This window comes from Mangifera indica, chromosome 20 (assembly GCF_011075055.1).
Source record: "Mangifera indica cultivar Alphonso chromosome 20, CATAS_Mindica_2.1, whole genome shotgun sequence".
NCBI classification, from domain to species: Eukaryota; Viridiplantae; Streptophyta; class Magnoliopsida; order Sapindales; family Anacardiaceae; genus Mangifera; species Mangifera indica.
The window spans coordinates 1,294,474-1,306,946 of NC_058156.1; the positions used below are offsets into that span (position 1 = coordinate 1,294,474).

General features: G+C 34.0%; 2 protein-coding genes and 2 long non-coding RNA genes across 7 annotated transcripts; 2 read left to right on the forward strand and 2 right to left on the reverse strand.

The window, feature by feature from the left end:
• The first annotated feature begins 516 nt into the window (after window positions 1-516).
• On the forward strand, window positions 517-3,552 carry LOC123204686 (26S proteasome non-ATPase regulatory subunit 8 homolog A-like). The gene is made up of 6 exons (XM_044621467.1): window positions 517-897; window positions 1,578-1,656; window positions 2,096-2,198; window positions 2,456-2,719; window positions 2,926-3,037; window positions 3,202-3,552. The coding sequence occupies exons 1-6, from the start codon at window positions 793-795 to the stop codon at window positions 3,340-3,342; spliced, it is 804 nt and encodes a 267-aa protein (XP_044477402.1). The 5' UTR covers window positions 517-792; the 3' UTR covers window positions 3,343-3,552.
• A 1,309-nt stretch (window positions 3,553-4,861) lies between these two features.
• Window positions 4,862-5,375, reverse strand: LOC123203928. The gene is made up of 2 exons (XR_006499397.1): window positions 5,329-5,375; window positions 4,862-4,959 (listed from the first exon to the last, which is right to left on the reverse strand). It is a non-coding gene; the product is annotated as an uncharacterized LOC123203928 (long non-coding RNA).
• Window positions 5,376-6,269: 894 nt separating this feature from the next.
• Window positions 6,270-10,202, forward strand: LOC123204644 (protein ABIL3-like). Its single transcript, XM_044621418.1, has 9 exons — window positions 6,270-6,986; window positions 7,098-7,180; window positions 7,326-7,476; window positions 7,582-7,681; window positions 7,812-7,904; window positions 9,341-9,383; window positions 9,471-9,559; window positions 9,651-9,754; window positions 9,851-10,202. The coding sequence occupies exons 1-9, from the start codon at window positions 6,891-6,893 to the stop codon at window positions 9,998-10,000; spliced, it is 909 nt and encodes a 302-aa protein (XP_044477353.1). The 5' UTR covers window positions 6,270-6,890; the 3' UTR covers window positions 10,001-10,202.
• On the reverse strand, window positions 9,231-12,366 carry LOC123204645. Of its 4 annotated transcripts, none has more exons than XR_006499596.1 (3): window positions 12,187-12,366; window positions 10,476-11,829; window positions 9,231-9,883 (listed from the first exon to the last, which is right to left on the reverse strand). It is a non-coding gene; the product is annotated as an uncharacterized LOC123204645 (long non-coding RNA). The 4 variants fall into 4 exon arrangements; XR_006499595.1 differs by having other exon boundaries at window positions 10,476-12,019; XR_006499597.1 differs by having other exon boundaries at window positions 10,476-11,741; window positions 12,187-12,365.
• Between the last annotated feature and the right edge of the window lie 107 nt (window positions 12,367-12,473).

Here is a 12,473-nt window from a genome sequence, read left to right on the forward strand (position 1 = left end):
TCAAGAATGTTTATAATATTTTCTAAAGTCATAACATGTCAATTAAAATTTTTATAATTTTATTAATATTATATTATATTATTTTTTAAAAATCATATCATACGATATAATATGATATAGAATATATGATATAAAAAATTAAAATTTTGATATAAGATATGATATATGATTCAATTACTATGCAATAAAACACTCTTTAAATATGTGAAAAAAAAATCTCATAAAATTTTTATAAAGAAAATTTCATTTGAGTTTCATCGTTTTTTTGAAATTAAATCAATTATATTAAATAAATAAAACCTAAATTTAGTAACTGACATAATAATTATTATACTAAATAATTCAAAAATTAAATTTTAAAACATTATTAAAAGAGGTTTGAATTTACGATCCCTTAAATTCTTCTATTGTCCTTAAACTAATTTTTAGAGGCCAAGTTACTACACTCTTGAACTATTCATTATTCTCTTAGTCTAGGATATCCTTCATCTGTCGATCAAACTCAGTTTAATCAAATTGATGATGAATGGTTCGAAAAACTATTATAAAAACGAGAGAAAATGAATCTATGGACAACATTCCGATGACATGACGAACTCGAATTGACTGACTGCAGAAAGAAGGCTATAAATCTAGAGCGGCCTTTTGGGACTTAATTATAAGGGCCCCAAGCCAAGCCCGCCTTGAAGCCCATATAAATCTGAAATTCTTTCTTCGAAGCCAAGCCAAAGCAAAGACGATACTGAGCACAGAGGAGCACCGGAAGCGAAGACTACAGAGAAAGAGAGATACATGGATCCAAAACTCACGGAAGTTTCTCAGCGATTCGATCGCTTCAAAGCTGCAATTACCAGAAAGGACTACGACTCTTGTACCGAACTCCTTTCTCATCTCAAGGTTGGTTCATGTCTTGCCCTAATTTATCGCTTTACGCACACGTGCATCGATCATTTTATTTTGTTTCGATGATGAAATAGAAAGTAGTTTTTTGTTTTGAGGTTTTTCTTTGTAAATCAGTGTTTCGAATCGGTGAAGTTAGACTGAGAGTCTGATTTATAGAGTTTAGGGTTCATTTGGTATGTTTGATATTGAATTGCTTTAGAATTGATCTGGTGTTGGTTTTCTGTGTCCCAATTAAGGAATTTTTTAAAAGAAAATTAATGTGTTTTGATTTAGAGATACTTTAAATTTATACTTCCATGTTCTTCAATGCTGGGAACACTTTTCTTGTTTCATAGTGTGGATGCTGGAAATATCTTAGAAATATGGATTTTTTTTTTTTAACATTGCATGCAATACTTGTCATGTTACAAGCTCGCAATTGGTATAGATGCTGGTCTTCTAATATAGAGAGTAGCTAATTTCGTAGCTCAATATAGTGAGCGTTATGTTTAGCCTTTTCAATTTTGGGCTTTTACAGCTTTAACTCTCTTGCTATAGCCTATTTATGGGTGCAATTGTGATATATGAGGAGCATATGATGAGGTCTGAAGTTTTTTTTGCTGTTTAATATGCTGGTGCTTGGACTTATTTATTGGTCTGCAAAATGAGTTATCTGGGTTTTTATCTTTTTGTAGGTTTTGCTGACCTCCTTCAGAAGCCTGCCACCATTATTTGAAAATACGGCTAATGCAATTCATGAGTTGACATTAGCAAGTAATATGCTTGACTCAAGTCTATTCATAATTTTTTATTTTGTCAGGTTATAAATTCTTCATTTTTTGTAGCCAATTTTATCCAATCATAGATTAAAGGAAGAAATTTAAGTCATTGGAATATTATGCCAGGGAGAACATTAAGGCACGGGCTTGGAGAAGGAAGTATTATTGATTTAATAAATAGTAAAAACTAATAGTGAACCATATTTATTGAATGACTTTATACTAAGTCTGGAGTAGAATGGTACATGTGCTTTCATAGTTTGAGCCTGGTCAGAGGAATTAAACGTAGTATTAAACCGTTGTGAGAATAGGAATAAGTATGTTATACACAATCAATTTATGAATTACAATGTTCTTTCTACAATCTGCATGTGTCTAAGGATTGTAGTGAAGATTTTTTCACTCATGATATAGTTCTTATTTTTTATGTCCAGGGGATATTTATGAGCATGCTGTTCTCTTAAGTGTGAAGATTGAGGATCAAGATGCATTTGAGAGGGATTTCTTTCAATTGAAGCCTTATTATACTGATGCTGGGTAAATTGATCTAATTCTTTCTGCTAAAGCCCTTTTTTGTGGGTGCCCTGGTTATGTGGTGCAAGTTCTGTACTTCTGTTAAGGTGCAAGTAATCTGATTCTTTGGCACATATGGACTTGATAAATGGGGGAACTGTAGGGAGAATAGATATGATAGAAAATTTGCTTTGGCTAATTATTAGCAAAGATGTGTTTCTAAGTTTTGGTCTGCTAATTCTGAAAAATGTTAATGACTTACTTTTCTTTTGATGGAGCAGGAGTCGTCTTCCAGGATCCCCAAATGAATACATGATCTTAGGTCTAAACCTGTTGAGACTTTTAGTCCAAAACAGAATTGCTGAATTCCATACTGAACTGGAATTGCTTTCTTCTACTGCTTTGGAGAACCCTTGCATTAAACATGCCGTGGAGTTGGAGCAATCCTTTATGGAAGGGGCTTATAACCGCGTCTTGAGTGCCAAACAGAATGTACCTCATGAAACTTATGGGTATTTCATGGATCTTCTAGCAAAGACAGTGAGGTAAATTGTTTGGACTTGTGAATTTAGAGATGGTTGCATACAGGAATGAGATTTGATTTAGTTGATACCCGTCACCTTGGCTATCTTGAGTATTGAAATCATTCTGATTTACAATTTCTAGAATTTAATATCTGCTTAATGTTTTCATCTACAGCATCTGTGTTATCAGTACTCATTAGCTTTTTTCACTTTTCTGTAACTTCTAGAGATGAGATAGCTGGATGTAGTGAGAAGGCATATGATTACCTTTCAATTAATGATACCCACCAAATGCTGCTGTTCACTTCTGATAAAGAACTTTTGCAATATATTGAGGAGGTAAATTACCAGAACTTAGCTCATTAATGTGTGAGTAGATACGCTGTGTTTGTGTGTTTTACAATGTCCCAGAAGAGAGGAAAAAAAGTCATGAATTGTCTCCATTACTAAGACATAATTATCTTTTTTTTTTCGGATCTACATACGTTTTCTTAAATATGCAGGAGCATCCGGAGTGGGAGATAAAGAATGGATCCGTATTCTTCCAGAAGGCAAAAGAATCTGCACCTTGCAAGGAGATCCCATCACTGCAACTCATTAACCAGACACTCAGTTATGCAAGGGAGTTGGAGAGGATTGTTTAAGGAAATTGCTCCAAGGTTGCATTTGCCCCTGTTTTCAGCGCTGCAAGCTGGTGGTAGAACTTTTATTGAAAATTTTAATTGCACCCATTTGGTATAAAACTTAAAATTGTTGTTTATTTTTTTCTACTTTAATTTGTTAAGTTTCCTTAGTACACAATTTGCAGCACACATCTTTTTACCACCTGGTTACACCTGATCCCATTTTAGCGAGGCTTCTGTGCCTTCTTTTTTTTTATTGTTATCTATGCTTCTTTCTTAAACAGGGAGTTCATTATACATGCTCAACTAAGTAAAAAGGGCTTCACTTATTTCAGATTTACTGTAATTACACGTGCAAAATAAGGTTTAATTTTCGATGACTTTACTCATAGTTATTAGTATCATACGATATATGATATGATACGATACAAGTAAAATACGATACGTATCATAAAATATATTGAATTAATATTATATAGTGAACGGAAGGGTGATATATATAATTAATATAAAATGATATGTTTTAAAAAAAAAATAATGATCTAGTAGTGGTATATATGACAGGTGTGATATTTTTTAAAATAATAGTGTTAATTATATTTTTTTATTATTTTATTTTTGAAAATTGTATTACACGATTTGGTAAAATATTTGATATATAATATTAAAAATTAGATTTTGATACATGATATAATAGATAATTCCGTTATTATATTCACAATCTTAGATCTTTATTGTGATTTGTCAACCCGGTCATAGGAACTAAACTGGGCATGAATTTTAGAGGTGTAATCTGGAGCTATAACACGTATCTTCAGCTTGTCAAACCGGTAAGTTTTCAATTTGAGTTTAAACTCAAGACATGATTGACTTCAGTACAGACTAAATATATAAATTTCTTAGTTTTGAAAAATTTATAATTGAAACATATAACTTATATATTTACTATATTTTTTCTGTATTTATTTTGATGAGCTAATTTACTTTTTATATAATCATGAGTTTGCGAATTCATCAAACCGATCGATAACAAATCTGAGTTTAATCTTCTTGGACTAACAATAAATGAATTGAGCTTAGTTTGACACGAGGTAAAACTAGTCAGGAGCACACTATTAACTTGGACATTATAGCTCAAATAATTACCTAACGGCGACTGTTGAAAGGAGACGATCAATCATAAATTTCTTGTCAATAATAATTTAGCCGTTTGATAGGGAATGCTCAACTACTGTTGCATTCATCTTAAATATAAGAAAATATTATTGATGTAAACATAGAATAATTTAATCAAGCTTTTAATGGGCCTTGCATTGTGCAACTGCGCAGACGTACTGGGAGGGCAGAGAGTCTCTCAATGGCCTAAACTCGAATCTAAAAGTTAGACTTGATGGACAGACGGGTAAATGAGATAAAAACGGATACAAATAAAACGGGTAAATGAAGAGGAAAAAATAGATAAATAGGAAATAAATCACAAATGACCTGTGGGCATACTAGCCCGCCCGCAAAAATCTATTACTAAAATCTATCACAAATGCACCAAAATCTCCATGGATCCTTGTATGGAGGAGCATAGTTACCAGTTGGAGGTAGAAGGCGAAAAGAGGCTACAGTTCTTTCCAAAAAAGGCCCCATCTGCATAACATAATGATTTTTAGTTAGGCACAACTTAAATTGAATCCTTCGAAAATTAAAGGAAGAATAAGATTATTTACTTTAAGACTTTTGAAAGCAGTGGCCTAATTTTTTATGCTACAGTCAATTTGTCTGGTAAGCATCTATTTTTTGTAGTTGACAGTGAAATGCAATAGTCATATATACAACAATGCTGAGAATACTATGGCACGCCCCTGCATATACAAGTTAAGGAGCCTAGACCAATTGTTATGTGCATTACGCATTCATCATATTTCCAGTTGGTTTGATTGATGAAGAAGGTGAGTCTAGAACTTGAAAAGTTATGCAATCATTGATTAATGAACAGAAAGAAAGAAAGAGAAAGACCTTGTCCCATTGCTTGCTGAGAGTTGAAGCATTTATAGAATAAAGACCTTGTCTCATACATGTTCTTATATGAGTTACCTATTTTGTAAGGTCTACGCAAAGTATAGCATTTTACCAATGTTTAGTTGACACCTTCCATGTAGGGATGATTTGAGTTTGAGTTCGAATTCACATTTGATTTGAATAAATCGAACTTGCACTGAAGTTTCCGCTCAATTCGAGTTCAAAGACTTTTTGACAATTTTTCACCGGTAATTTTTTCCTTTGACGATTATTCTTTTGCTATAATTTATGGTCTTCTTTAGTGTAATTGTTCACCAGTCGAGTGAGTTTAAATTTGACTCCATCTCATTATTTTGAATTCAAATTGATTTTTCTCAGTTTGATTTGAATTCACGTGTTGCTTACAGATCCACATTATCATATGAGTAATGTTATGTGTACGTACTTTTTGTACACAATTTGAGTACACAGTTAATATGTTAACATGTGATTAGATATTATTTTTAATTCAAAATCATCAAATCATATTATAATATATTATCTGTATACCTAAATTATATATCAAGAGTATATATGTATAATTTTATTGTTTATTAAAATAATGGGCTTAGATGTTGGGAATTTATTGCCCTTGAGATGGGTTCTGTATTCCATTCAAGCCATGCCGTTGAATTTCACAGCTAAGTTTGTAAACTATTTATTGACTATTACTGATGAGAAAATTATTTGAACAAAATGTAGTTAGTTGTTAAGAGAATCATGCATTAAACTCAGTCATCGGAATTTGCATGCTTTGTACCAACTTTCCATCTATCAAATTCAATCTCTCAGAAAAAAGAATCAAAAGTTAGATCGCTCTTTTAATTCCTTCCCCCATCAATGAATACTTTGTTTCTTTTAGAAAATGGTCGGTCCCCATTTTGACAATGAGCAGAACAAGCACATGGCTGACATGTGGCCGGATTTTATGAATTTCAGGCTGTTTCATCTGCAGTAGAGTTCACAAACCAACCCAATCTCTTTCTCCTCGGCTTGCAAAATGCTATTGATTGTTGTTGCTTTGTTTTCAGAAGGAAAGTTGAACACTTTACTCCACTTTTTTATTGTCCCCTTGTTGATCCTTGTCTCTTTCCAGTAATTGTATAACTATCCCAAGCATACACAGACAGAGAGACACATCTACAAAACCAGCCCCAGATAATCTCACTGTCCAGAAATAAATGCCCATCAATTTAGTGAAAGAAAATTGTACCTACATATAAACTTTTTAAGCTTTTGATTAACCAGAGAAACACCTTTTCTCCCTTAGATTATCCCATTGGCGTCTAGTTGGGAGTTACCTTTTTGATCTAACTGGACTTGAACCAACCCTGAGTCTAATTCGGAATATGCCCTCTTGCTTAGATATCCTCCTTTGTCATTTAAAGGCAAAACCAGAGAAAATCTGACGCTGAGATGAGGCTTCTGGATTTTAGTTCTTAGTTAGGAACAAGAAAGAGCAAGCGCCTTTTATTTTTTATTTAAGCAGCACTTTGGTACTCCATAGAGAGGAGAATACTATGGCATCAGCTTCTTCAGTTTCTGGTCCTGAAAAATCTTCAACCAATGATGAGTTCTTCATGCATCAGAGCTTACTCTTTGCAGATACTCTGAAGGTGTGCTTAGTCTTCGAATTCTACTTAAATCCGAAACTGTGATTGTATTTGTATTCATATTCTATTTAACCCCAATGGGTATTTTCCATTTCCTTGATTCATGGATTCCAGGATTTGAAGAACTTGAGGAAACAATTGTACTCAGCAGCAGAATTTTTTGAAATATCTTACAGCAAAGAGTCCCAGAAACGAATGTGAGTTCTACAGCCACAATCTCTTCTCTCTTGATGATTTCTATTGCAAAGGAGAATGTTTACTTTTCAAATCCTTTTTGTGAACATTTTTTAATGACGAAAATTTTACTTGAATCGGACCGTTCCTGAACATCTTTCTCTTCAGAGTGGTGGAGAGTGTGAAAGATTATACTATCAAAGCTCTGATCAATACAGTGGACCACCTGGGTTCCATAGCATTCAAAGTCAATAATCTTGTTGAAGAAAAATTTGCTGAAGCTTCTCAAACAGGACTCCAGTTGACTTGCCTGGAACAGGTGCCATACCTTTTCACCTTTTTTGTACAAGATAAAATTGTTAAGAATTTCTTGAATCTTAATCTTTTTCTAATTTGTGGCATTATTTTGTTTCTGGTAATTTAGAGAGTAAAGTCATGCCAAGAGTATACCATTGGCGGGGGGCTTTTGCAGCATTCTTTGGTGATAATACCTCCCAAGCACCATAAGGGTTATATCTTGACAGGCAAAAATATTATCCTCCTCTGCTCTAGCTACTCAGCTCTGAAGAGAATGCTTTGGTTGAAATTTCAGTTTTTTTTTAAGGCAATGGCGCTGGAGGAGCAGGTTTTAATAAATTTTAACTGGTGATGCAGATGAAGAGACCACTGATGTTCTCGGCCAGAACCCATCAAGCTATGAAGATAGCAGTATGAACGCTGAAGAGGACTTGACTCAGCTTGAAATTGGTAATTAATCTCTTCATTTTTGTTATGGAACCCATGGAAACAAACAACGGTAAAATGCAAAATACAATAACAGATTTTATCGCATACCCGAAATGGGAAAGATGTGTATAATTTAATTTAAATCGTAAAACAAAACTGAATTACTTAAAAATTACGGTTTGATTTATAAAATGTTTTAATTTTATTTAATTAAAAAAATTTTCACACCGTTTTTTTTCAATTTGGGTTGTAATTTGAGCAATTTTTAAATCAAATCAAATTGTAAACTGTATTTTATATATAAATATATATATTTGACAAAAAATTTTAATAAACAATTCAACGTATAACTTATTTTTTTCATAATTATTTCATCATCTCTTTTACATGTATATTATATATATAAATATATTATACTTATTTTACATATTTATCTCATGCTCTAAAAAACTATAATTGTATTAATTTTGTTAAATAGTATATATTTAGAAGTGAATGATTTTAATTGATTTAAACCGCAATCCAAACCGGATCAAACTGCATTTTTTCAGTTTACTTTGGTTTGATTTGAAAATTAAAATGGTTTGGTTTGGAAATTTTGCAAATCATTTTTTTCAATTTGGTTTGAAAGAGCTCTCAAACCAGACTGTACACACCTTATATGTGTATTATACCTCTTCCTTAACTCGCTCTCCATGTTTGCACCAATTCTTTTTGATTGCAAGTTGCATATACACAACAAGTCACACCCGTCTACTTTAGGGTTAGAAACGAGTTGAGCTCGATCAGCTCGTTTTAGATTGGGCTCAATTTGGGTTTGGTTCGAACTCATCGAGCTTGCTCAATCACATATTCATGATCAGGTTCATATTTATTGTCTCAAATTTGTTTGAACTAAACTCGTTTCGAGTCTGAATAAGCTTGCTTTGAATCCAATCTTATTTTAAAGTAAGATTGAAAACAACGTTATTTTGTAAGGGTTCAAGCGAGCCATGCTTGATTTGCAAGTCTAACACGACTTTAATTCGGATTCATTTTTGGTTTTATTTTCTAACTCATACTCAGGTTTGTCTTCGTTATCTCGGACTCATTTGAGCTAAACTTGTTTCAAACTCGAACAAATTCGCTTTGAAGCCAACCGTACTCCACTTCATAATGCACCTACTTTGTTCTATTAAACTAACTGAATAGGATCCTAGTCTCTGCATTTACTAAAGTGTAATAAAAAAGGTCTACACTGCAAGGGCGAAGCTCCCATACAGATTGAACCTATTAGCCTAATTCTACTGCTACCACCACAGATCTCTTTGGAAATCCCCATTTTGGAACACTAATTCTTGAGTTTAGATAGCTCAACGGGTCACCACTATACGACAAATTTATTTCCAAGAATGAGTATAAAATGCTTTCCCAAATACTGGGAAAAAACCTGACAATCTTTTGATATGTTCTGTCAGCTGCTCAAGTAACAACTACAGAGAGCCCTTCAACTTATCTCAGGTAATCTTTGTCCATGTCGTATTCAATACTTTCTGAGCTTGTGCCCCAATTCTCACATTTCTCTTAATGCAATTAACTGTGATGCAGACAAGTGCAGTACACATTGCAATCTCCACAGCCTTCCTCAAGACAAGGAATGTCTTTTTTTACAAGAATTTCAGGCAACAAAACACCAGGTTTTTGGAAATGGGATTTTTTTTTTTTTTTGGTATCCAAGGATTGTCAACTGCAATACAATCTTACATTGATTTATGTACGCATTATCAGAGAGACGTGCAGGAGCAGACTCTCCACTTCGCTTTTCATTTGTGCCTTCAGGATCACCTCTTAGAAGATCTTCCTCTCCAAGCCATTCTAATGCCAAACGGCGGGTAAGAATATGCACACGATAATTTTCAAGTATGAACATAAAATACACTCTTTCTATGTTGTTAAGCGAATTTCTTTAATTTCCCACTATCCATCAGAGCCCCGGAGGACAGTTTCATTCTCTGCGTTTGCTGAAAGAAAGAGAAGCAAAGATTATGAGCAAAATTCTGGGACAAGCAAATGCCTTTTTAAGGCCTTTCTCAGCTTGCACAAGTCTAGAAAAGATATCACACTATACAAATTCTTAGACGAAAACTGAAAGCATGAATAAATGCATTTTGTTTTAGGAATTGAGTAGTAGTTTCAGTTAAGGTTTATTATTATTGGCAATAGTTTGTACACCAGTGCCTTTTCCTCTCGTCAGTGTCCAATCTTCTGCTGCTCTATCTCACATTTACAGGGATTTTTATTGAATTTTTCACAATTAAGATTGGATTTCTTGGGTGCAAATTAGGAGAGATTTTTGTTTCAAATCAATGTTCATAAATGTCAGTTAGTCAAGTAAGCCATACGCATCCAAAATGTATTTACTTTGGTTTCACTCTAAGGCTCTTGAAGTCTGTTTCTTTCATCATCACCAGGGCCATGGGAAACACAGGTTTCAAAGTCTAATTGAGTGTGTTAAAAAAGCAAATTTGGGACCCAAATCAGCACAATAACCATTAACAGGTTCAAAAAACAAATACGACTACTTGAAGTAATAAAGAGAGCTGCAAGCTGAACCTGGTTTATGTTTCCAATTTTAGTGTTCTCGGAGATTTGATTGCCACAACTGGTAGATTTTACCGCTGAACTGATAACACCATCTGAAACTTGATCCTTTTGATAGACAAAGAATTCCCTGTAATGCTGTTACTAGGCGACCTCCCAGCATCAGTGCTTCCTGGAGTCTTCGGTTTTTGGAGGATGGACAAGATCTGAGTTGGCTGTATATATAAATATTTATTATCACCAGTTGCAAGTAAAATCTAAGCAGTAGTACATAAGATCATTAGGACTAATTGTTAATGGAGAGGGAACTTAATGCAATTGAAGTTTCATTAGATGAGCGAAGAAATTTATTTTGCAGAATCTGATCCAATGGACCATTTCAAAATAGGATATTTGCAAACCATTCCTCCATCCCATCCGGATAACTTGGGAAATCATTACATAACAAGCATTTAAACAAATCAAAAGTTCAAGGCACTAGCTCCACATCACGAGCCATACCAATTGAGATCTGTCCCTTTCCCTAATTTCTTTCAACTATTTCTCCAAAAACAAATAGAAAAAGCAGATATGGTATGCAAAAATTACAAGTAAACAAAATATATATATATATATTCACAGACAGAATATGATCACAGTCTTTCAAAAGATTTGCTCTGAAGCAAGAAGACAAACAGTATTGAACTTCAATAAAGAGAAAAAGGGAATTTCACTTTTTTTTTTTTTTTTTTGGGGTAAGTAAAGTATATATTAACGCAAAAACAACCGGCCATGAAAGACTCGGAAACAACCTAAGCTGCAAGAGAAAGATAGCAAAATCAAGCTTAAGACCGGCAAATCTACAAAAGTAAAGCTATACTGAAAGAGGTCAACTCCTTTTGAATGTCTATCAAAGTTCCTATAGAGATAGAGTTCAAGAAGAGGCCTATAAGAGCTAATAGTTACAAAAACAAAACACATGACAGGTAAAAGACATGCCAGTCCAAATCCAGTGCTATACAAACTCTGAACTACACCTGGGTGAATAGCATACAAAACATGCATGAGTCTGGTTTCTTGGCAATTGACATTGCTCAGGGCTTTTGGGAATAAAACCAGGCTGAGCAGATTATAGGTACTGGAAATTATCTGTGGCAGCAGCTTGTTTGGAAGATAGCATCTTGAAGGCTTAAGCTTGTAGAGGATGCCACTTGTAGCCGACCAAGAGAAGTGGATCCAGTTGTAGCAGCAACTTAACATAACCGGGCAATTATATCTCTTGAATGGGGGAGTCTGCAACTGCTGAAATTTGCAAAATTTATTCCAGGTGCAATGGAACAGAACAGAGACCCCAGCCAAAGCAAAAGAATTTCAGTTGTAGGAGCCTCTATTCAACATTTAAGGAAAGCAACAAATATAAATTATTTTGTTTGACGGCGGATTTTTTATATATCTTCACTTGATAATTCAAAACAGGTGTATGCTTGCAATCTCCTTCGGGATCACAAGCATCAACACAATATGCATCAAACGTCAGGGTTTAACAGGAGCTAACAGCTTCATCGTTCTTCAAGATACTGAATTCCAGTAACTTGTCACATTCATCAGATACAAGTGATTGAATAATTAAAAATTACCTGTGCTCCATCTTAAAGCTAATTTCAATCGCTAGCACAGTTTACAGATTCAGCTAAAATTAATTGAATTTCTAGTTAATAATGAATAATAAACTTAACAATAATACCTTGTTTGTTGAGATGTGAAGATCGAAGAAGCCGTCTCTGTAAACTTTCCTCTCCTGCCCGATATGCTTCGTGAAGGTCTCTTCTTCGCGTCTTCCATTGCTCTAGAAAGTTCTTTCATTTCAGAGCCTGCCAATTTTAAATTCCAGAGAAGTACAGGGGCGGGAACAAAAATAAGATAGTTCAATAAACGGCGTCGTTATTCCACGAAAGGCAATAAACTGGACCGTTTTGTAATTTCGAAAGCACCTATCAACTGATGACGTGTCACGGTTTGGTTGGCAAAAAT